We start from the raw sequence: 22,228 nt of genomic DNA on the forward strand, positions 1-22,228 counted from the left end.
CAACGTTGAACCCACGGTGGGTTAACCTTAGACCAACGTTCAGATGATTTTGCTGCTAGAAATGAAACGCACGTGATAAGCCACTTTGTTGAGTTCATCATTTGTTGCCAGGTCGCTTCTGAAAAGAAGTTTATAGCTCAGCGGGCTTTACTCCGTACGATACGAAAATAACGGTTTCGTTTCATTGGTATACTTTTTAAAGTGATGCGTTTCCCTGCCCGATGCTTTGCACTCCCATCGTGTTTCTGCACGGTTCGTTGCGTTGACGTTCTAATCCGCCCCGACTGGCCATCTGCGAGGAAGGTGCTTCATAGCTCATCGGATTCCTCCAGCATCAATAAAGATTCGAATTCTTTGAGCATTCATGCCACGACAAATAGTCTTTGCTTGAAGCAAATGCGACCAGAACATAATGTTTAGATGCGGAGCGCCGGCCTGAGGAGCGAATTGTTCCGGCAGGCGATCGCCGCTGTATTGCCAGAGCCCTGATCGGTTGAATCCGTGATGAATTAATGCGATGAATTAATGCAATGAATTAATGCGATGAATGAATGCGATTAATTCATGCGATTAATTAATGCGATTAATTAATGCGATGAATTAATGTGATTAATTCATGTGATGAATTCATGCGATGAATTCATGCGATGAATTAATGCGATGAATTAATGCGATGAATTAATGTGATGAATTAATGCGATGAATTAATGCGATGAATTTATGCGATTAATTAATGCGATTAATTCATGCGGTGCCGTCAAGGATATGTTTGTCACCCGACAGACAATTTCCCGACAGCTCAAAAAGAGTCTGTTTATAAAATGCGATTTTTTTTTGTTGTCCAAAAAAAAAAAATGTTACCTTTGAGAATCAATTTGAATCTTCTTGGTTCTTTCGGTAAAGTCACGTGACTTTACCGAAAGAACCAAGAATATGAATCCCGCCAGTGACGAAAGCTTTAAATCGAAATTTAATCAATTTGAATGTTACTCAGTCCCTTTCCTCTGCAGCCTTGCGAGATCACAGCAATGATTTATAAACATGTTTACATTTCTACGGAGGTGACACGCGTCATCACCGTCATCACGAGCCACGCTCTGCCCACAGGTCACCTTCATCCCTCCTCGCCTCGCGAAAGTCGTCGTCCATCCTCGGTCCCCTTCCCTCCGCACGGTTGGCTGCGTACGGCGCGAAAGAAGTTCAACACAGGCGCACTCACATGCGTTTGTGTATGCGCGTCTTGAGTGGCATTTAGCGATTGAAGCCCCGGCGAGCTCTGATGGAGATCTTTTTTTCCCCAAGGGCGTCTGGGCCGGAAAAACAACAACAACAGCAGCAGCAGCAAAGCATTCCATGTTGACATTTACACACGGTTCTTATTTTTTAATTAAAAATATTGATTTAAACACTTGATGAAAGAAACCATGCGGAACGATGACATTCAACACTCGCACCTATTTTTGCCTGAGATCTCATCGCTCCATCTCCAGGATGGCCGCGCGTTTTGCTCCCCGCGTCCTGAGACCCGGCCGCCCTAAGCCGTCATCATCGCTCCAGGGACCGAATCCGAGGAAACGTTCCAACCCCCCCCCCCCCCCACTTTGGTTTGCTTGACAGCTCAATGCGATCTGTCACCGATTCTCTCGTCCGCTCGCCTCGAATCCACGTGCAATCCCTCTCGCTGCCTCTCAATGCAATCTCCACGGCGTCTCTCACTCTCTGTGCGCGTGTGTGTGTGCACCTTACACGCACGTGTGTTGAACTTCTTTCTCACCGCACGTAGCCTCCCGTGGCGAATCGGAGGTGCGGGTCACTCAACGCAGACAAAAAAAGCAATTCTAAAGAAATGAGTTTTGTCAATCTTGATGTTGATGATGATGATTTAAAAGTGCATATGGCTCCAGTTGTTTCCTAATATCGGAAGGAAGAGAGCGTTCCAGACGGCCGCAGCGCATCTGAAAGCGCCGCGCGATGATGTGGAGACCGCATTTAACCGCCTCTCTTGTTCCATTTTCTCTCGTCCTCGTGTCCCTCGACCCGCTGTCGCCGCGGCAAATCTGCAGCGATGAAAACAAAGAGTCAACGAGGCTGTCTTTATGCACGTTGATAGAATTCAGATGTATGATTGTTATTTTTATTATTTTTTCAGAGTAGGACGAGATATCAACATTTATCATCCTCGTCACAGCCGTTGTGTGTTATGCAACTTGATGGGGGCTTTGCCTTCCTGCCGTTTGCTGAGAGTAGCGTCTTTGTGGGTCCGTTTAATCCCAGCCTCGCACGACGCATCCGCCGCCGTGATTACCTTTTCTTATCATTTCACAGAAAGGGGTTTTGCATTTGAATATATTAAACCTCCGTGGACTCGTGGGAACAATGGGACCGAACGAGAACGAGTTGTGCCGCGACAGTTTGTATTTATCCAGGCGGTGGTGACGGTGGTGGCGGTGGCCATGGTGGTAGTGGTGGTGGTGATGGGCTCTGGGTTGTTCGTCATGATTTCGGAGTCCCTGACCCTCTGCTCACGATCATTAAGGACCTTCACGATGGCAGTTGTGGCGAGAGTGGAGAGTTTCCCATACTTGGGCAGTGTGCTCATGACCGGCTCCGGTTTGACAGCAGAGGTCTCACTTCGAATCAGTCGAGCGGCATTATATTTTCATCGGTTGCGTAACGCTGTGCGGAAGCTAACTGGTCTGTCGCTTCCCACAAAGCTTCAGGTCTCCTCGGCCACGGTCATTCCCTCCCTTCTCTACGCTTGCGAAATGTGGACCCCCCTAATCGAACATCTTCCCCGGTTAGAAACATTTAGACTGGCCTGCCTACGATCCATCCTGGGTTTAACCAGGCTGAGTTTGTGAGGAGCTCATAAATTCTTGAAAGATCTCTCATCCTTGCTGCCACAAAGCGACACAGGCGAGGAAGCTGTGAGAACGAAACGTGTCTCTCTGTGCGGGTAGCGTGCGATGATGATGACGATGATGACGAGGCGGAGAGCAGCAAGGGTCGCGGTGTGAGTCTGGCGCTTTGTGTGACGCAGCCGCTGTGGCTCGAGGCGATCACCTAGGGCAGTCTGTTGTGCCGAAAGCAGAGGCTGTCTTCCCTTCTTAGCCAAATCATTTTTTTTAGTTTCTAATGCTGGATGAAAATTGCGAACACGTTGATTGAAGGCGTCATTGTGTCGAGAGGCGTTTTTCAAAGGCGTTCGCCTTCTTACGCTTACCTCTGTCCATGGCATCAATCACCTTGCATTAGATTCTCCCCGTTGCGTCCACTTGTTACAAATGTCTTTTTGCAACTTAATTCGCTGTCGTCTGCCAGGCCTCGTGCAGAGAAATGTTGCCAGGCAACACCCGCGCATGCTCGCATTCGGTCTGTCGTGTTTTCTCTTTGGACGTCCCCATAAATGCAATCCGCTGTGTCTTCTCATCGCACCTGCCGTCCCCCGTCTCATTAATGCCCCCTGTAATTGACGCGGCGTTGAAGTCCGACGTTTTGGATGCACCCCCCGGGGAGCTTCTTCAGGCATCGAATCTCCCGAGCCACTCGGCGCGAAGCGTCGGGACATCGCACGCAGCCGAACAACAACAACAACACAAACAACAACAACACAAGCAAACAACAACACAAACAACAACCAGCTCGGCGGGGAGAGCGAGAGGAGGCGCCATTAGCGCGTCGCGTTCTGCGAGGATGCCAACCGCTGGCGTGGGCGACGATGTGAAACACGCGCGCCGTAGAATCTCCACGTGCAAAGTAAACACTTGGCAGCGTTGTAAAGATGCGGTGAAGAGACTCGGGGGGTGAGGGCGGGGAGCGTGACGCAGGAGCGTTTGGTGTTCACGCTCGCTCGCTCGCGGATGTCTCGTTGGGGGTGAAAACGCAAATCTGAGCGACTGGCGAAAGGTGCCGTCTTCAAACGCACCGCTGTCCGGAGCGCACGAACGACGAGAACGATCGCGTTACCATAATTTATTTATTTATTATAAATATATTACACGACACCCACCAATTCCACCAATTTCACGACGATGATGATGACGGTGATTCATGATGATTGATAATGATGATTCATGATGATGACGGTGATTCATGATGATGATGACGGTAATTAAAAACCAACGAGACAGAGAATTGAAAGGAACCGTCCACAGTGAAGTTCATAGTTTGTATTCATCCTCGAGGAATCCGATGAGCTATGAAGTCAGTAGGGGCGGTTCATTGATTCAGTAGGGGCGGGTGAGAAATGTAATACGTCTCCACAGCGCTTGTGAGACCGCGCTAAATATCAAACGTGATGAACAGGTGAATTCACCTACAGCTATCAGCCTGAACAGTTCACGTAACGCTGAATGTGCTACGGAGACTCTCACCACCAATACCGCGATTCTTGATCTCACAATGTACGTGTTGCCGATAACGGGTGATTCGCATAACTGTGACATAGTCGATAATGTCTGCTCGCTTTTGTGGAGTTTATGATTGGGAGCAATGGGCCACGCAGGCGTGGCTGGAGTTCGATGTAACGAGGCAGTGCGAGCGCGTGGGGGAATTCCGTTTTGTGGTTGAACACAACCGAGGATGGCGTTCACGGATGGCTTCGTGTAATCTGACGAGCCCCGATGGTTTTACCCTTCACGGACACCAACCCTGGGCCACAAAAGCGTCAGCGAACGATGGGATACTTGTGTTGAGACGCGCCCAACATGTTGGCGACGTTCCCGTGGATGAATCTCGAACACGGTCCCGTCGTGGTGAGCGCGTGGGCTTTGACAGGACACGCGGTTAGACGGGACGATGTAGCCGATGGTCAAGAATAGTAACGGAGTGCAATGGAATGTTTCCAGGAGAGTGTACATCCTGGGGAGGGGAGATGGAGCGATGCAATCAGCACGAGCTGGGCGGATCACGGGCGGTTGGTCGCGGCTTGGGTAGGCCCTCATCCAGCAGTGGATTGACCGTGGCTGATCATCATATTAACAAAATAAATCCGTTTCAAAGACGACTTATCGTGGGGCCGTCGTTGACTTCACGAGCACTTTTCTCACCGTAGACTCTCACGAGTGACCGCAGCAATCCGAGTTGACTCATTTTATTCAACGATGGACACATTTCTTGAACGATATAAAAAAACTCCCCCTCCACAACTATAAAACTTGATAAACCATTTCCCACTTGTCTATAAAGTGCAAATAACTTCCATCCACAAAAGTTTCAACCAAACGATCTGAACGCAGAGTATTCAACAACAAATCACGCGGCTGTCAAAAGCAGCTCCCTGCAACAACAAAAACAACATCAGTGCAGAGTGGTTGCTCTGTCTTCACTGGGATGGAACAGAGCTCGTGGTGGACATTCCACGTTACTATGGCAGGCGCCAGGCCACGTGTGAAGGTCGGGGACGCACGTTGTTTTAAGACAACCAATGCGAGCTTCATTAGGACACTTCCCAGTGCAGTTTGCATTGTCTCTCATTTGCACGCAGAAAAACAATTCACTTTGTTCGTGTCCCACTATCAACAACATCCTGAACAGGTTTTTTTTCATGTGTGTCCTGCACACCGACATTTGCGGGTTCTCAAGTTGTTGTTTCAGTGGTTTCCCAAAACATAATGTTCCTCGTTTATAGATGCCAGGGGATGTTAGAGCCCTCCGCGAGAACGCAGCCCCACTCGCTTACGATTCACATCCGCGTTGTGCCTCTACTGAGCCACCTGCAGGAGCCATCGCAGTCCCCAACTGCAACGAGGGGGGGAGGGGGTCAGATGGACCCCCCGCCCCACCCAGTGTCAGATGAAGCTAGTGCGGGCCCTGTAACATATGTTATAAAGGTGCCCTAAATAAATAAATAAAACACATGAATATTCAAACACAAATTTGTAACTTGCATAGTAAAGTAATTGTATTTTTTAAAGTTACAGCCAGATAATAACGCCAAATCGCAGACCTTAAACACCCAGTCGTTCATAAAAGTTAAAGGCAGTCTAGTACTATAGTAATAGAGCAAGTGCAGAATCACTGAACCGGAATTCATAGCTTGAAAGCATTTAGCGTGGGGGACTTGAAAGTGCGGGGCCCGTAGCTACTACATATGTAGTCGTGTCGCGAAAGTTGGGGGTCCCACTGGTATGTTTGCACACAGCGTTGAAATGCGGTGTTTCTTCTGGAAGGCTTTGCCGTTTTTTCCTGGATTTTTCTGTTGCGTGTAGTCACTTTAAGATGTTTCTTGTTCATGTTTTTGTTTGTTGCGGTTGCACCCGAGTCAAGAGCCGCATGGCTCACAGAGTTATACCTAATAAATGAAACTGAAATAAATAAATGAAACTGAAAACGTGGATCAACAGCAGCAGAAAAAAAAAGATTACAAACCAAACCCATCCCGATCGAATATCTTACAGACGGCAGAATATTGAATTTGACCTTTTTGTTGTTTTTCTTGGTGTTGTTGTTGTAATCAACGTTGAATATCGTTGCCTACGCGGCCAGAGCCTCTTCACTCGAATCCCTGGGGATGTATTTCCCGGGGACGAGTCCCAAGGATGACCACCTGCCTGTGTGAAGCGGCGCTCCCAGGAAACTCGGTGAACATCGTGACAGCGGATCAACTCGACGCGCTCACCGCGAACACTCACGGCCCCGACCCGAACCCACGCATTTAAACAAATTGAAATCTGTTCCTGTAAATGGCAGCGATACGTTGAGATGTTCTTGTCGACGATAGGGCGTCAGCAAGGAGAGAGTTCGTGTGGTGTCGCTGATACCCCTCCTCCTCCTCCTTCTCTGTTGCAGGAACGCAGCCTCCACTGGTTTACGTGGCCTGCAGTTTAGATGGCATGGCCACAATCTCACAGCTGAGGCTTGTCTTTAATGCATCTCTACGTGTCTCTGTGTATCTCTATGAGTCTCTGTGTATCTCTGTGAACCTCTGTGTATCTCTATGGGTCTCTGTGTATCTTTGTCTCGATGTATCTCTATGAGTCTCTACGTATCTCTGAGTAGCTGTGTATCTCTGTCTCTATGTATCTCGATGGGTCTTTGTCTCTATGCATCTCTATGGGTCTGTGTGTATTTTTATGCGTCCCTGTGTATCTCTATGAGGAGTCTCGATGAGTCTCTACGAGTTTCCTGTGTGGGGCCACACTGTGAGCCGCATGGCCACAGTCGCACCGCTTTCTGGATTTCGTCTTCAATTCTCCATTCTAGATTTGAAGTTTTCGTGACTGCAAGGATCTATACTCGTTGGTTCTTTCGGTAAAGTCACGTAGATGAAAAATAAAAATAAAAAAATGAAAATAACTAAATTAAATCACGACGTTTCGGATGCAATACAAGCTTCCGTCATCAGGTGCAACAGCCACAGCACAATTACTGTGAGTAATTGCTGAGTAATTACTGTAATTACTGTGAGTAATTTTGCTGTGGCTGTTCCACCTGATGACGGAAGCTTGTGTTGCCTCCGAAACGTCGTGATTTAATTTAGTTATTTTCATTTATTATATTTTTTATTTTTCATCTACGTGACTTTACCGAAAGAACCAAAGAGTAATTATCCATTCGTGAAGGAGATGTATGCGGTTCGGCCCTGCTGTTGATGTTCGGACATGGTTGAAGGTTTGACCACCAGCACCACCGGTGTCTTCGAAGAGGAGGAAGAGGAGGAATGCCGAAGCCATATCCCATATCCCTACTTGTTTGGGTAACGCGTGCTTCTCACAGTGTCTAAGGCACTCACGCCCAATACATCTAAAAGGCCTCTTGCTAAAAAAACACGAATTCCGCGACACATTTGACCACACGCGGAACACATCTCTCACTCGGCTAAAATCACGTACAATAACGCCTGTTATGCAGCAGTAAGTGTAAACTGTTGTCGCCTTGACGAAGGGAAATTAAAACGTTCCCGTTCCGCGGCATTCGTGTCCAATGTCTGCGTGGACGGTGGCAGTCACAGCACGCCACTTGCTGATGCAATAAACCCGCAGCGAGCGATGTGAAGCCGTGTCTGGGCACACATATGCGCGTGCTCCAGCCACCAACAGATGCTCAAGTCTGTATCTGTCTGACAATGATGATGATGTCAACTTGTAACGCGCCGCGGGAAGGCAGGCGCAGCAGTCACCTGCAGTTATCCAAGCTCTACGGTCCTCTACATACATGACGGTGCTATGACGTTGCAAGCCTTGAAATCCACGTGCGATCGCGCTGCATTTTGTCGGGAAAATGGCAATGACCGACATCTGAAAAGAAGAAGTTGCTACGTTTGTACTGCGGTGAGTTCCGTGACCTCTGCCGCGGTTCAGTCGATGTTTGGACGAAGTTGTTTAAGTGTCGGGAACATGTCGTGTCACAGGGCCGGGTGTCCGTGCCACACGCTGTCAGAGGGGCGCTGCGGAAACGTCGTTCACGTCGCCAGGTTTACAGAGTGACGCGGCCCGACCCATAGCAGCGACCAGTAGCAGTGACCCCTTCTTAGCGGCTGTGTTCAACACCCCCAAACTCTACTCATTCTTAGCCGGAAGATCGTGTGCACGACGCCGCCGGAACGCGATGCCGACAGCACCAATCGCAATACAAAAATGATTGGGTGAGCAAAAACAAATAACTTTTAGTTTTCTAAGAAAAAATAATGAAGGCCACCATCTCGTCCGCCGTGCCAACGTGGAAACGGTGCGATGGGCGCGATGATGGCCCTTCGTGACTCTTGAATGGACGGCGCATCAACTGGGCGCAGGCATTTGTTTGCGAGGTCATTTGTTTGCGAGGTCAGCGTCGAGTAGCAATCTGCGGGAAAAACTCGGTCTCAAAGCTGCCCACACTCTCACGTCCCCTGAAAGGACAATGGGCACGGTGTTCGCAATTGCACTCCCAGCCGCCACGAAACCTGTGCGGGGCTCACACAGACACGGGTTTATCAACTCGCGCTCGCCACCCTTGCTTAAATTTTTGCGCCACCATTCCGTGCCGTAAATCGGTGAGCCGATCTGACCCGGTAGTTGTGATGCCGTTTCAGCATCGGTTCCTTTTCGTCTCTCCCGTGGAGAACGTGGCAACCACTACGGGGGATAACGTTTAACCTATTACATACAACTAAGGTGTCGGACGCGAAAGACTTTGACCCTTGCACGCGCGATTCGATGCTAGCATCGTCAGATGAAGGAGTGATTGCACACCCCCTGCTAATGACGCAGTACCAGTTAGTGACCATTTATTTGGAAAAAGTATTTGAAATGCAAAAATAAATAAACGATAAAAGTCAACCATTTTGGCAACACGAAAAACCATTTAAAATCATTTAAACGCTTCATCACAACTTTTGGAGAGGGGTGGTGCAGTGCTTAGCATTCTGCACTATGATCCCAAATACCCTTAGTTTGATTTTCTAGTCAAGGAAGGAAGGCCATCATCGTCATTGTCATCACGCCGTATCGCCAAGCCAACGACTTCGCCGACAGCGCCGCCACCATCCGAAGCAGGCACCCGAAGCCCCTGGGGGCACCGTCAGAGGAGAGAAGGCGACACGCGGTACAGCGAGGGGAAGGGGATCGACCGGGCGCCCATCGTGCTGCTCTCCGCCCCGTCCGGTCTTGCCAGGGAGCCGCCTTCCGGCATGTACACGTAGTCTCGGGGGAACTCGATGCAGCTTTCGCCGGCGGCCACCAGAGCGACGACGGGCAGCGCCGCTCCGCCTGCGGGATTGTCGCCCCCGTCTCCGGAGGCCGAGCGATTGCCGCTCGCCAACGGCCGACGCCTGCCGGCGCCCGCGAGCTCGTTCGATTCCGGCCCATCGAGGGTTGGCACCGCGCCGTCCGCGAGCGCCTCGGAGGGGAAAGCCGAGTCCCCGCCAGCGTCTGGGCGGCCGCCGCCGGGTGCGGTCGGCGTCGCGTGCGGACCGCTGATGACATCGACGGCGTTCCGGAAGAGCGGACTTCCGATGTCGGCGCATGGGCCGCCGGCGGTTCCCATCGCGCCGGAGATCTGGGCGAAAACGTCGAGGTGTGGAAGAAGAGTGTCGAAGTCCGCGCCGGCGTTTGCGGCCCCGCCGGCGCCGTTGCCGACCCACGTGATTTCCGCTGCCGGACGGATCGGCGGCTTGGAGTCGGCGATGTCGGCGCGGCATCGCGTCTCCACCGTGGCTGCCTCTGAACTCGCTCCCAGGCGGACGCAGCCGCCGTTGAGCTCGGTGGTGACGTCACAGACGGGAGGCTCCGGGGGGCACCGCTCGGCGACCGTGCGACAGAACGCCGGCGCCCCCGGCGGGATCGCCTCTTCCGCCTCCCGGCCGGGACCCGCGCCTGGCGAGACGTCTCCCTCCAAGATGAAAGCGTTATCGCCGTCGTCCGGCGCTCGCGCGTCGTCTGTGATGGGCGGGCGTGGCGTGGCGACGTCTGGCACGCCACAGACGCCGCTGCTCGGGAAGGCGGTTGCGACGCCCGAGTCGGAGCCGCGGTCGCAATCTGAAACCGCGTCGACGGCGTCGCGCGGCGGTTCAACGACCGCGCCGTCGGCTGCGCTCGCTTCCGGCGCGTCCGCTTCGCCGTCGAAAGCGAAATCCGGCATTTCGACCGGATATCCGTCGACGGCGTCGATTCCATAAGTGTTTTCTATGATGTAGATGGGCGAGGAGTTGGTGCGCTCATCGGGCGAGTCCACGCACAGAGCCTCCACTCGGCCTTCCAGCGTACTCCGTGACGCGTCCGAGCATGGCGGACCTCTCGCACGATCGGTTTTCAACGCAGGCGGTGCGGGGCGAGCGACGGCCCTCCTCCTCTTCCTGCGATGAGCTCCCCTCTCTGCGCCCTTCTTCTTCTTCTTTGGTTTACCACGTGGCCGTATCCCCACCCTGCAGATCACGCGCACGCTGGCGCTTCCCGAGAAACCCTCTATGCCCGCCGGGCCGCCCTGCCGCTCGTCGCCCGTCGGGACTTGGGCGACGACGCCACCGGAGGTCGCGACGGCGGTTTCGTCAGACTCCTCCATAAAGAGGCGCCTCACCTCCTCGGGCCGCACGCTCCTGCCGAACAGCTCCCTCACCAGCGAGGTGTCGCGGACCTCTGGCTCTTCCTTCCTCGCCACCTGCGTGGCCACCCTTGGGCAATCGGTGCGGGGAATCGCGGCGAAACCCGGCGCCGGAGCGACCCAGCTCGCGTTGAGGCGCGCGTACCGCCGCTCGACCCGCTCCAGTTGGCCCGGCCACAGGCCGCGCAGCTGCCCGCAGCGGAGGAGGTCGGCATCCCGCTGGCCCCAGGCGGGGCCTCCCGCGGGCGGGCTCCGCCCTCCGCCCGGCCCGGCGTCCGAGCCGAACAGCGAAGCGGCGAACGGGCACTCGATAACAAGGCGGGACGCGGGCGCCGTGGCGGCGGCGGCTTCACGGCCGGCCGCCCGTGTCCCGTGCGGCCCCGCGGAGCGGTCGCGGGCATCCGCCCGGCATGCTGTACGCCGGTGGCCGCGAGAGCGGTCGGCGCACTCCTTTTGAACGTGCCGTCGAACTTCGGCCCTCTTCGACGCGGGCGTGCCGACGATGCCCGACGCCGCCCTCCGCCCGGCGATCGCCGCCGCCCTCCGGTTGCCGCGCTCCTCCCTGGTCGACGTGGACGAGTCGCGGGCAGCGGGGGCGGATGCTCGCACGGGTGCGGCGGTGCCGGAATTTCGGCGCCGCGGGGCGGGGGCCTCCGCCGACACCGACGGTTCGATCGGCCCCATGTCCCGCCAACACCCGTCGGCCCGGTCGTCAGCCCAATCCCTCGACGGGCCGCCTCCGCCATCGCGAGGGCCGTAGCGCTTCCTCCGAGACCGCCTACCAGCACCGGTTAAGGTGGCGGCGAGCTCCAAGCCGCGGCTGCCGGCAGGCGGCGCCCGACGTCGCGCGGGTCCGGAGGATTCACCCTCGCGGGCGCCAGGCCCCGGCCCAGCGGGGGACGTGTGCTGGAGGACGCGTGCCGGAACCGTGGGCATCTCATCGCCGTCGTCAGGCTCTTGCTTTATTCTCTGTTTGAGTGGCGGCTCGTCGGAGTAAAGGACGTTGTCGTCTTCGTCGATTTCCAGCTCGTTGAGGCAGTCCGCAACGCAGATCTCGCTCTTCATCACGGCGTGTCCCCCCACGTTTGGGTGCTTTTCATCGACGTTTCCTTCCAGCCCGTGACTCGCACCTTTCATCGCATTAATTTCCTCTTGCTCAATCAAGGGTAACGGAGGCTTCACATCACCACAACCGTCATCATCGTTGGCAGGCTGAACGGCGTGCGGTGTGCGCGTCGCCTCCCCAGATCCAGACCTCCACCCATCGTCACGTTCGCTCTTCACTCCGTTCAACCGCGATCCCATCCGCTCCTTCAGCGACGCGTTCCATGGTGCCACGCTCTCGACGTCCGGGCCCTTGCTTGGGTCCCACAGTGCCACCACCAGCCTGTGCCGGCTCGGCAGCCGAGACGGAGACCCCCGCCTCTTGAGCTTGTCGACCGCGGAAAGAATCTTCCTGGGGCCTCCTTTGGATCTCAGCTTCCACGCAGAGTTGGCCGTTGTGCAGCCCTCGACGACAGTGGAGCTGCGCCTGCGCGAAACCAACGAGTCTATGTTTCTCGTCAGTGTCACGAGGCATTTCTTGGAGAAGTGGGGGGCTGCCATCTTTGCGTGCGTGTGGACAAATTTGGCGACCACGTCCCCCTGAATTCGAAGCTGCTCGCCGACCGCGGCATCGGCTGCCGTGGCCACGGAACCGTGCGGGCGCGTCCGCCTCGCCGCCGGCTTCCAATCGGTCGCCGTGAGTCTCCTGGTCTGCAGCTCCCAGAATTCCTCGTTGCTCACGTGACCCCTGGTGCTCTTCCTGGCCGTGCGGCGGGCGGCCGGCCCCGGCGTCGCCCCGGGCCTCCGTGCCTCCTCCTCCTCCTCAGCGAGCATCTCGTTAACGAAGACTACGTCGCATTCCGTCTGGACGTCGCGCTCGGTGACGGGATACGAGAACGAGCGCCTGAAGGCCGTGTGCGTGCCGGGATGGTCTACGGCCGGCCCGGATGGCTGCGGCTGCCCGTCGTCGTCATCGCCGTCGTCGCCATCGTCGCCGATTCGCCGCCGATGAGCGTGACCGCCTGCGGGTGAATTTTCGTCATCGCTCCACTGTGCCTCCGTCGTTTGGTCGGCATCTGCGGCTCCCTCCGAAGTGGCGGCCGTCGTGATGTTGACGATGGCCAGCCGCGACACGCAGCTCTCTGCCGTGACGTTCTCTTCCGCGGCTGGCACGACAAACGAGCCAGCAGCGTGGAAATCCCCGGCGTGCTGGTCATTGGGAAGTTCGGACGCTTGGCTCCCACTGTGCGTGCCGTCTGAATCTGGATCGATTCTCTTTGAGTCGGCCGCTCCGCTGACCGTAACTTCCCTGCATGCTGCCCCACCATCGGTGCTCGCCTGCTGAAATGCAATCTCATCCGCGGGATGGCACCGATCTTGCCGACCGTCCTGATAAGCATCCCACGTGATAACCTGCTGGCGATCCAGACACGCTTGAAACTCATCCTGATGGAAATCCAAATCCTGATCCTGAACGCAATCGTGACGCGGTTGACTCCCGTCCCGGCCGTCCAGCCGCCGCTCCCGCCGACGGCAATTTGCAAAGTGTTCCGGATCGTCGCGCAGCGTCTCGCGTGCCCGTTCCGGACTGCTGCTCTGGCTCCGGTCGTCGGCTCCCCGGAGCGTGTCCTGCCGCCGGTCCACCGCCGCCTGCGGCCGCGTGTCTCCGCAGCGGCGAACCGGCGCGCTTCCTCCCCGACGAACGTGCCGGAGCCGCTCCCGCTGCCCCCCCCCCCCACGGCGGCGGCGCCAGCGGCGTTGCCCGATCGGCGCGGCCATCTGGCGTCGCACGTGGCACCTCCCGCTCGTAGCGCCGGAGATGCGGCGCGGAGCTCCCGTCCCGCCGAGCTGCGGCCGCCCGCACGAACCCCCGCACCTCGTCCGGAAGCCGCTCGTGTTCTGTCGGCGTCTCCAGCAGGCCGCCCTCCTTGGGGCTCGCCGGGTCGGGCACGCTTGGCGGCAGGCGCGGAGTCGGCAGCGGCGGCTGTTGCAGACCCTGGCGGCACGGCGCGGGCGTGGCGGCCGTGGAGGAGGACGATGAGGACAAGGTGGTTGGGAAGGTCGCCAGCTGGTCGTGGTACGAGCTGCTATTTTCCTTGGTCAGGTCGACGATGCTGATTGGCTGGTATCCAACCTACGCGGGGAATCATTTAGAAGAGAACGGAACCAAAGGTGGCATACAAATGTATGGTGGTATAGCTGCGAATGGTGCCCAGCTTGAACGCGTTGTCTTGCAGTTGATCGATTCGAGGATGAATTTTGATTGTTACGTTTTCAACACTTGCATTCATCACAACATTGAATTCTTGGGATAGAATTATGAAGCTAAATTGCGATAGTTTATTCAATTGCAACGCAATGAATCATTACACAACCCAGTGATGCCACGACTACCTCTACTCATGATGGTGGTCCATGAAGGTGGTGTCAACGGTGACGTCGATGACGACAATCCTGACAATCGTCACGACGACGAAGGATGCACTCAACAGACCCTCCCACAAGACGCCAACTCAGACGCGCGTCGTTTACCTGTGAGCAGCGGTGAGGCGCAGACAGCGAGGGGCCCACTGGAGCCCGTCCCTCGGGCTGCACGGCCCCCCAAGAGGCCCACGGGGGGCCTTCGCACGGCGTCCGCACGACCGCCGTAGTGGCCGCAGTAGTCCGCGGCACCGCCGCCCACGGCGCTCGTGCGGCCGGATCGACACCCGCGCTGTCAGCCAGGGCGAGGGTGATAGCAGCCGCCGGAGGGACGGCCGACGGCATCTCGCAGGCGGCGTTGGACAAGACGCGCGTCCTGGCGATGGCGTCCGGCCGTCCTCGCTGCCCGTCGACGCTCGTGCCTGCCGCTCGGCGCCAGCAGGAGGGGGCCCCGTACGACAGCTCGGACGGCCCTCCGTGGCTGCTGGCGGAGGCGGCGGCGGCGTCCGGGCTGCGAGCGAGGTACGGCCAACGTGCGCCGGAGGGAATAGCCGGGGCGGTGGCGGGGAGTTGAGGATGAGGTAGCAGCCGGGCGTGCGGATGGTGCAGCTGCTGCAGCTGCTGCAGCTGTTGCTGCTGTTGCAGTTGCGTGTGGAAGTGCATTTGGGGCGACGGTTGCGTCGGGGAAGGCCCCACATGCTGGGACTGCACCTGAGTATGTGCGTGCAGTGGAAGTTGTGGCTGCGAGTCTAACTGCGGGTACGGCTGTAGCTGCGATTGATTGCGGGGCTGCGATTGAAAGTCCGCGTGCATCGGCGGATGCAACTGTCGCGAGTGCGGCTGATGCTGGGATTGTGGCTGCGTTTGTAAATCCGGTGGTCGTAAGCGCGGCTGGGAATGCGGGTGCAGGTGTTGCTGTGAATTTAAGTGCGACTGTGAATTCAAGTGTGCTTGTAAATTCGACTGTGACTGCAAATTTGAGTATGTGTGCGAATGTGTGTATGGCAGTGAACTCGAGTGTGCTTGTGAATTGAAGTGCAGTTGGAAATTCAAGTGTGACTCTGAATTTGTGTGTGGCTGCAAATTTGTGTGCAGTTGTGAATTCGAGTGCAGCTGTGAATTTGAGTGCGGTTGTGAAATTGTGTGCAGGTGTGAATTTGTTTGCAGCTGTGAATTTGAGTGCGGTTGTGAATTTGAGTGCAGTTGTGAATTTGAGTGCGGTTGTGAAATTGAGTGTGGTTGCGAATTTGAGTGCATTTGTGAATTTGAGTGTGGTTGTGAATTTGTGTGCAGTTGTGAATTTGTGTGCAGGTGTGAATTTGTTTGCAGTTGTGAATGTGAGTGTGGTTGTGAATTTGAGTGCAGCTGTGAATTTGTGTGCAGTTGTGAATTTGTGTGCAGGTGTGAATTTAAGTGCGATTGTGCATTTGAGTGCAGTTGTGAAATTGAGTGCGGCTGTGAATTTGAGTGCAGCTGTGAATTTGTGTGCAGATGTGAATTTGTTTGCAGCTGTGAACTTGAGTGCGGTTGTGAAATTGAGTGCGGTTGTGAATTTGAGTGCAGCTGTGAATTTGGGTGCAGTTGTGAAATTGAGTGCGGTTGGGAATTTGAGTGCAGTTGTGAATTTGTGTGCAGCTGTGAATTTGTGTGCAGTTGTGAATTTGATTGCGGTTGTGAATTTGAGTGCAGTTGTGAATTTGAGTGCATTTGTGAATTTGAGTACAGTTGTGAATTTGTGTGCAGGTGTGAATTTGAGTGCAGTTGTGAATTTGAGTGTAGCTGTGAATTTGAGTGCCGTTGTGAATTTGAGTGCAGCTGTGAATTTGAGTGCATCTGTGAATTTGAGTGTGATTGTGAATTTGAGTGCGGTTGTGAATTTGAATGCATTTGTGAATTTGAGTGCAGCTGGGAATTTGTGTGCAGGTGTGAATTTGTTTGCAGTTGTGAATTTGAGTGCAGCTGTGAATTTGAGTGCGGTTGGGAATTTGAGTGTGGTTGTGAATTTGAGTGCAGCTGTGAATTTGAGTGCGGTTGGGAATTTGAGTGTGGTTGTGAATTTGAGTGCAGCTGTGAATTTGAGTGCGGTTGGGAATTTGAGTGTGGTTGTGAATTTGAGTGCAGCTGGGAATTTGTGTGCAGGTGTGAATTTGTTTGCAGTTGTGAATTTGTGTGCAGGTGTGAATTTGAGTGCGGTTGTGAATTTGTGTGCGGCTGTGAATTTGTTTGCAGCTGTGAATTTGTGTGCAGCTGCGAATTTGCGTGCAACTGTGAATTTGCGTGCAGCTGCGAATTTGCCTGCATCTGTGAATTTGTGTGCAACTGCGAATTTGCGTGCAGCTGCGAATTTGCGTGCAGCTGCGAATGTCTTTGCCCCTGTGGAGCTGCCGTCTGCCGAGAGGCCAGCACCGGCAGCGCAAGGGGCAGGGTGGGCGAGCGGTGACGCAGCAGCAGTTGCTGCAGCTGCAGCTGCTGCTGCTGCCGTGCAGGGGCCAGCACCGCTCGCTGGCCCTGGCAGCAGCTGCCACCGCCGTTGGCGTTTGGGTCGCGCGCCGGCCCTTCGGGGACGCGCACTTTGAGGCCGTGGTGGCGCGCGGAGCACAGCCGCGAGAGCACCGCGTGCAGCCGGCCGGGGTGCTGCCCGCCATCGGGCCGTTCCGTGGCGCCGTCATGGTTCCTGCGGGAAGAGGGAGACGGGCGAGCGGCGGGGAGGCGAAACGCCGTCGTCACGCGAGCCGTTGGCCGGTGGTGGCCGCGGTGGCGAACGCGGCGCTTTGGCGACGAGGCGTTGGTGGGTGTGGCGGAGATTTGGGACACGACCGAACAGTGCCGGGGAAGTATAATGGGCTTGCGTCCACCATTCCTGACCGGCATTTTAGGCTTGCTGCATTCTTCCAGTCAGTGAGCTGAACCGCCTGGTTTTTGGGTTCGCAGATTTTTTTTTTTAAAAAGGTTTGGTTCTGGTTAACTGCGCCATATGTGCGGGTCTACGGGTTTGGCACATCTTAGAGGGTCACACCTTTTATTTGCCTTAAAAAAGAATGTCCGTTGAACGACAATGACGCTGAAACGAGCAAGCTGGAAGTTATTCAAGGCACCTGACATTCTGGTCTCATCACAGGGTTTGAACCCAGAATCCCAGCGGTGCCAACGCAGTTCCTCCGACATTATGGGTAGGGTGGGTGGCCTGTGATCCAGCACTGTGGAGGCGTGGGTTGGTGGATCACTGCACGGATGTCGTAAAACTCCCTTCTCGTGCGCGTCGAGGGTGCGCCAGACCCTGGCCCGCCAGGAGAAGGCAGCATAGCGAGTGGACTACTCGCCAGGGGGATAGAGCGTTGCCCCCTCGCTCGCGCATGCGTGTGTGCGCGTGTGCGCGCAGGTGTGTGCGTGTGTGTGTACACGTGTGCGTGCGTGTGTGTACACGTGTGTGTGCGTGTGTGTACACGTGTGTGTGCGTGTGTGCGCGTGTGTGTGCGTGTGTGTACGCGTGTGCGTGTGTGTGCGTGTGTGTACGTGTGTGCGCGTGTGTGCGCGTGTGTGTACGTGTGTGGGTTCTCTCCGGGCGCTCCGGTTTCCTCCCACGTGTATATACGGCAACTCACTCATCGGTTGAAAAACTCCTTATAATAAAAACTCCTTATAATAAAAAGCCAACGTAGCGGCGCCGGCAGGACCCTCCTGCAGAGTCCCACGACTCAGTTATGGGCTCCGCTGGATGGACGGAGCAAGGCTGATCACATCCGAACATTTGTTATCGTCGCACTCGTCTAGGTCCCGTGCATCACGGACGCGCGCTGATTGCGCGTCGTTAGCTCGTTGTAATAACATTGTTATGAGCCCCCCCCCCAACCCCCCGTGGCTACTCAGCCGCCGCTTTCCTTGAGGCACTTAACCACAGTCAGACACGTGGCCGAGAGGAAATAACAGGCGACCCACGTTGTATCTCACCACGGGAGATCCCAAAAGAATCACATCCATCACCAAATTAGCTACCGGGCACGTGATTTTTGTCAAATTGTTCATCGGAGCTGAGTAAAATTGGTTGCTGCCATGGCTACGAGTGTTGAATTCCTAAAAACCAGCCACGCTGAAAGATTCTGGGGCTGCGGGTGGTGGGCTGAAGAGTCGCGCTTCGTTTGTGGCGGTGGGTAGCGGAGCAGTGGGTGGTTCATTCATTCCTTGATGTGACAGCAGTGCTTTAGTGCCACGGGTCACCTGGTGGTGTGCACTTGTGTGTGGTGGGGATGGGTGGTGTGGTGGTGATCGGTGGTGTGGTGGAGATGGGTGGTGTAGTGGAGATGGGTGGTGTGGTGGAGATGGGTGGTGTGGTGGAGATGGGTGGCGTGGTGGGGGTGGGTGGTGTGGTGGAGATGGGTGGCGCGGTGGGGGTGGGTGGCGTGGTGGAGATGGGTGGTGCGGTGGGGATGGGTGGTGCGGTGGAGATGGGTGGTGCAGTGGAGATGGGTGGCGCGATGGGGATGGATGGTGTGGTGGGGATGGGTGGTGTGGTAGAAATGGGTGGTGTGGTGAAGATGGGTGGTGTGGTGGAGATGGGTGGTGCGGTGGGGATGGGTGGTGTGGTGGAAATTGGTGGTGTGGTGAGGTTGGGTGGTGTTGTAAGGATGGGTGGTGTGGTGGCGATGGGTGGTGTGGTGGTGATGGGTGGTGTGGTGGAGATGGGTGGTGTGGTGGTGATGGGTGGTGTGGTGGAAATGGGTGGTGTGGTGGAGATGGGTGGCGTGGTGGCGATGGGTGGTGTGGTGGCGATGGGTGGTGTGGTGAGGTTGGGTGGTGTGGTGGGGATGGGTGGTGTGGTTAGGTTGGGTGGTGTGGTAGGGATGGGTGGTATGGTGGGGATGGTTGGTGTGGTAGGATTGGGTGGTGTGGTGAGGTTGGGTGGTGTGGTGGAATTTTGTGGTGTGGTAGGGATGGGTGGTGAGGTGGGGATGAATTGCACGGTGTGCGGTGCTCAGTGTGGAGGCTTTTTGCGTTGGGTCACTGTTGATGTAGTTAGTGGCGTTGTGTTGGGCTGTGTGGCACTGTAGTGTATGTCTGTTAGCACGCTTGTATGTGTGTTAGCACGCTTGTATGTGTGTTAGCACGCTTGTATGTGTGTTAGCACGCTTGTATGTGTGTTAGCACGCATGTATGTCTGTTAGCACGCTTGTATGTGTGTTAGCACGCTTGTATGTCTGTTAGCACGCTTGTATGTGTGTTAGCACGCTTGTATGTGTGTTAGCACGCTTGTATGTCTGTTAGCACGCTGGTATGTGTTAGCACGCTTGTATGTGTGTTAGCACGCTTATATGTGTGTTAGCACGCTTGTATGTCTGTTAGCACGCTTGTATGTCTGTTAGCACGCATGTATGTGTGTTAGCACGCTTGTATGTGTGTTAGCACGCTTGTATGTGTGTTAGCACGCTTGTATGTCTGTTAGCACGCTTGTATGTGTGTTAGTACACTTGTATGTGTGTTAGCACGTTTGTATGTCTGTTAGCACGCTTGTATGTTTGTTAGCACGCATGTATGTGTGTTAGCACGCTTGTATGTGTGTTAGCACGCTTGTATGTGTGTTAGCACGCTTGTATGTCTGTTAGCACGCTTGTATGTGTGTTAGCACGCTTGTATGTGTGTTAGCACGCTTGTATGTGTGTTAGCACGCTTGTATGTGTGTTAGCCAACCATGCTAATCGGAGGTGGCAGGTCTGTTCGATGTAGGTATTGGTCCAGCAGTAGTGGGGTAGCGCATTTGTATGTATCTGTATGTATGTGTATGTATGTATGTGTATGTATGTGTATGTATGTGTATGTATATGCATGCACGTTGAACTTCTTTAGCACCGTACGTAGCCCAGTGTGCAAATCAGAGGCGCTGGGGAAGGACAACAAATCGGAGGTGCGGGGGAACAAGAATACAGTAACAAAGATTGCCCGTGTAGCCTTAACAGACTGTTGGGGCAAGTGCTGTTAGCGGCTCGGCACACAAGGGGGTGGGTGGCCAGCACCACACCCAACCAGGGACGATGTCTACACACCGCACCGGGTACTCATTTGAGGCCGAGTCGACCTAGGGGAGGCCTAGAAGGACAACACAAATTCGAGCGACTGGTGGTTTATTGGCATGGTGGTTCACCAGCGTAGTGGGTGGTGACGATGCGACGGTGTGGTAGTCGGTGCGGCAAGCTTGGCGTGCGATGCGGCGGCGTCACGCGGTGACCTACTCGGCGGAAGAGGCCGCGGGGTTTCCTCGAGCGCGCGCGGTGGTGGCGGCGGCGGCGAGAGAGGGCACGGTGAGGCCGCCCTCGGCGGCGGCGGCGCGCCCCCACGGGGCCGTCTTCAGGGACAGGTCGAGGGCTCCATCTGCTCGCGACGGGTACGGCGGAAAACGTTCCGCTCAGGAGCGACACGAGCGCAAAATATTGCGGGCAATGAAATGCAAACAAACGCTTCAGATAAGAATGGTGCCACTACCAACCTTATACTGTTATTATTTGTATGATTTTAATTGCGAGAAAAAAGAAAATAAGGCCTAGTTGCATAATTTTGCCTTAGTTCTGGCATCTATTCCATATTTTACTGCTTCATCAAGTTTTTATTTCATGTATTTATTATGTTATGTTTACATTCGCCTTGGGAAATGTTTTGCCTCTTTCTCTGAACGAATAATAACGCGTTGTGTGATGTAACCTTGAATCTCGTGGTATGAAAGGCACTCTACAAGAGCATTATTCTACGGTTCCGCCCCCATTCTACAACAACATGTACATGGCCAAATTCACGCGCGACTTGCATTTCCTCGCCCCCACATTACCACATCGATAATCGAGATTTAGTCAATTTGGGCCGGCTATACCAACTTCGTCGGATCAAGCGACGACCATTTTTGGACACAGGCCCTCCCACGGGGTCAGCAATGGTGCTCAGATTGCCGGCCGCGTGGCTCCTCTCTTCCCCCTTCGACAAGCAGCAGCAGCACGCGGCGTTGGCCGCACCGTCACGGAACCGAAAAAGCGGCGCTTCTCGCGAGACCCTCCCGGGAACACTTACGCCGGTCGTAGGTTTTGGGCACCCCCCTTTCGCGGGTGAGGTCCAGGGGGGAGTCCTGCGACCTGGGCGACACCTCGGGGTCAAAGGTCTCCTCCCAGGGAGGGTCGTGGGTCAGTTTCGGAGGCTCGCGCGCGGGGTCCCGGTTCGACGCCCGTCCCGACGTCGCCAGGGGCCCGAACCACGAGCCGCTTGTGGTGCCAACGCCGGCGCCTTCCCTCCGGCAGAGGCCGTCCATTCCGTGCGCCCGTCCGTCTCAATGCATCGCCGACTCCTGGCAAGCGCGGTGATCTGGGCGTAGAAAGGGAACAATCGTTTATCTTCCGAGGTCACACGAGATCAGGCGCATTCCGGATGGTTTGAGGAATGCAATAACAAAATATATGCAAAGTTTTGTTCTTTTAACTCGTGTAAATATTGCACACATGGCGGGTTTTCTCAGGTGCCTCATCGCCTTGCCAAGTGAGAAGCACTGCTTTAAAAGCAACTGGACCAACGTCCCAATGTGGTAGGACCCTCCTTAACAGGGGGTCTTTAGACTCGGTAAGGTTTCATCGGATGAATGTGTACAGGAATGCTGTGCAATGGCAGGTCCTGCTCAGGTGTTATCGTCATCATCATCACCACCACCATCACCTTAATCGTCATTATGATCACCGTTACCGTCAATTATCATTGACAAAAATGGGCACGAGTGGTTGGA

The 22,228-nt window shown here is 55.0% G+C and overlaps 1 protein-coding gene across 1 annotated transcript; it reads right to left on the reverse strand.

Moving 5' to 3' along the window:
- Window positions 1-20,698: 20,698 nt before the first annotated feature.
- On the reverse strand, window positions 20,699-21,910 carry LOC144931373 (uncharacterized). Its single transcript, XM_078855177.1, has 2 exons — window positions 21,529-21,910; window positions 20,699-20,841 (listed from the first exon to the last, which is right to left on the reverse strand). Exons 1-2 carry the CDS (start codon window positions 21,761-21,763, stop codon window positions 20,699-20,701), a joined length of 378 nt encoding a protein of 125 aa, XP_078711303.1. The 5' UTR covers window positions 21,764-21,910.
- Window positions 21,911-22,228: the final 318 nt, after the last annotated feature.

The sequence above is a fragment of the Lampetra fluviatilis genome, chromosome 4 (assembly GCF_964198595.1).
Source record: "Lampetra fluviatilis chromosome 4, kcLamFluv1.1, whole genome shotgun sequence".
Taxonomy (NCBI): domain Eukaryota; kingdom Metazoa; phylum Chordata; class Hyperoartia; order Petromyzontiformes; family Petromyzontidae; genus Lampetra; species Lampetra fluviatilis.

Excerpts from the sequence above, each read along its gene's own strand:
- LOC144931373 (XM_078855177.1), bottom strand. The coding sequence starts at position 21,763 with ATGGACGGCCTCTGCCGGAGGGAAGGCGCCGGCGTTGGCACCACAAGC. Across the intron at positions 20,842-21,528 it reads GCCCAAAACCTACGACCGGC|ATGGAGCCCTCGACCTGTCC; the intron begins GTAAGTGTTCCC and ends CGTCGCGAGCAG.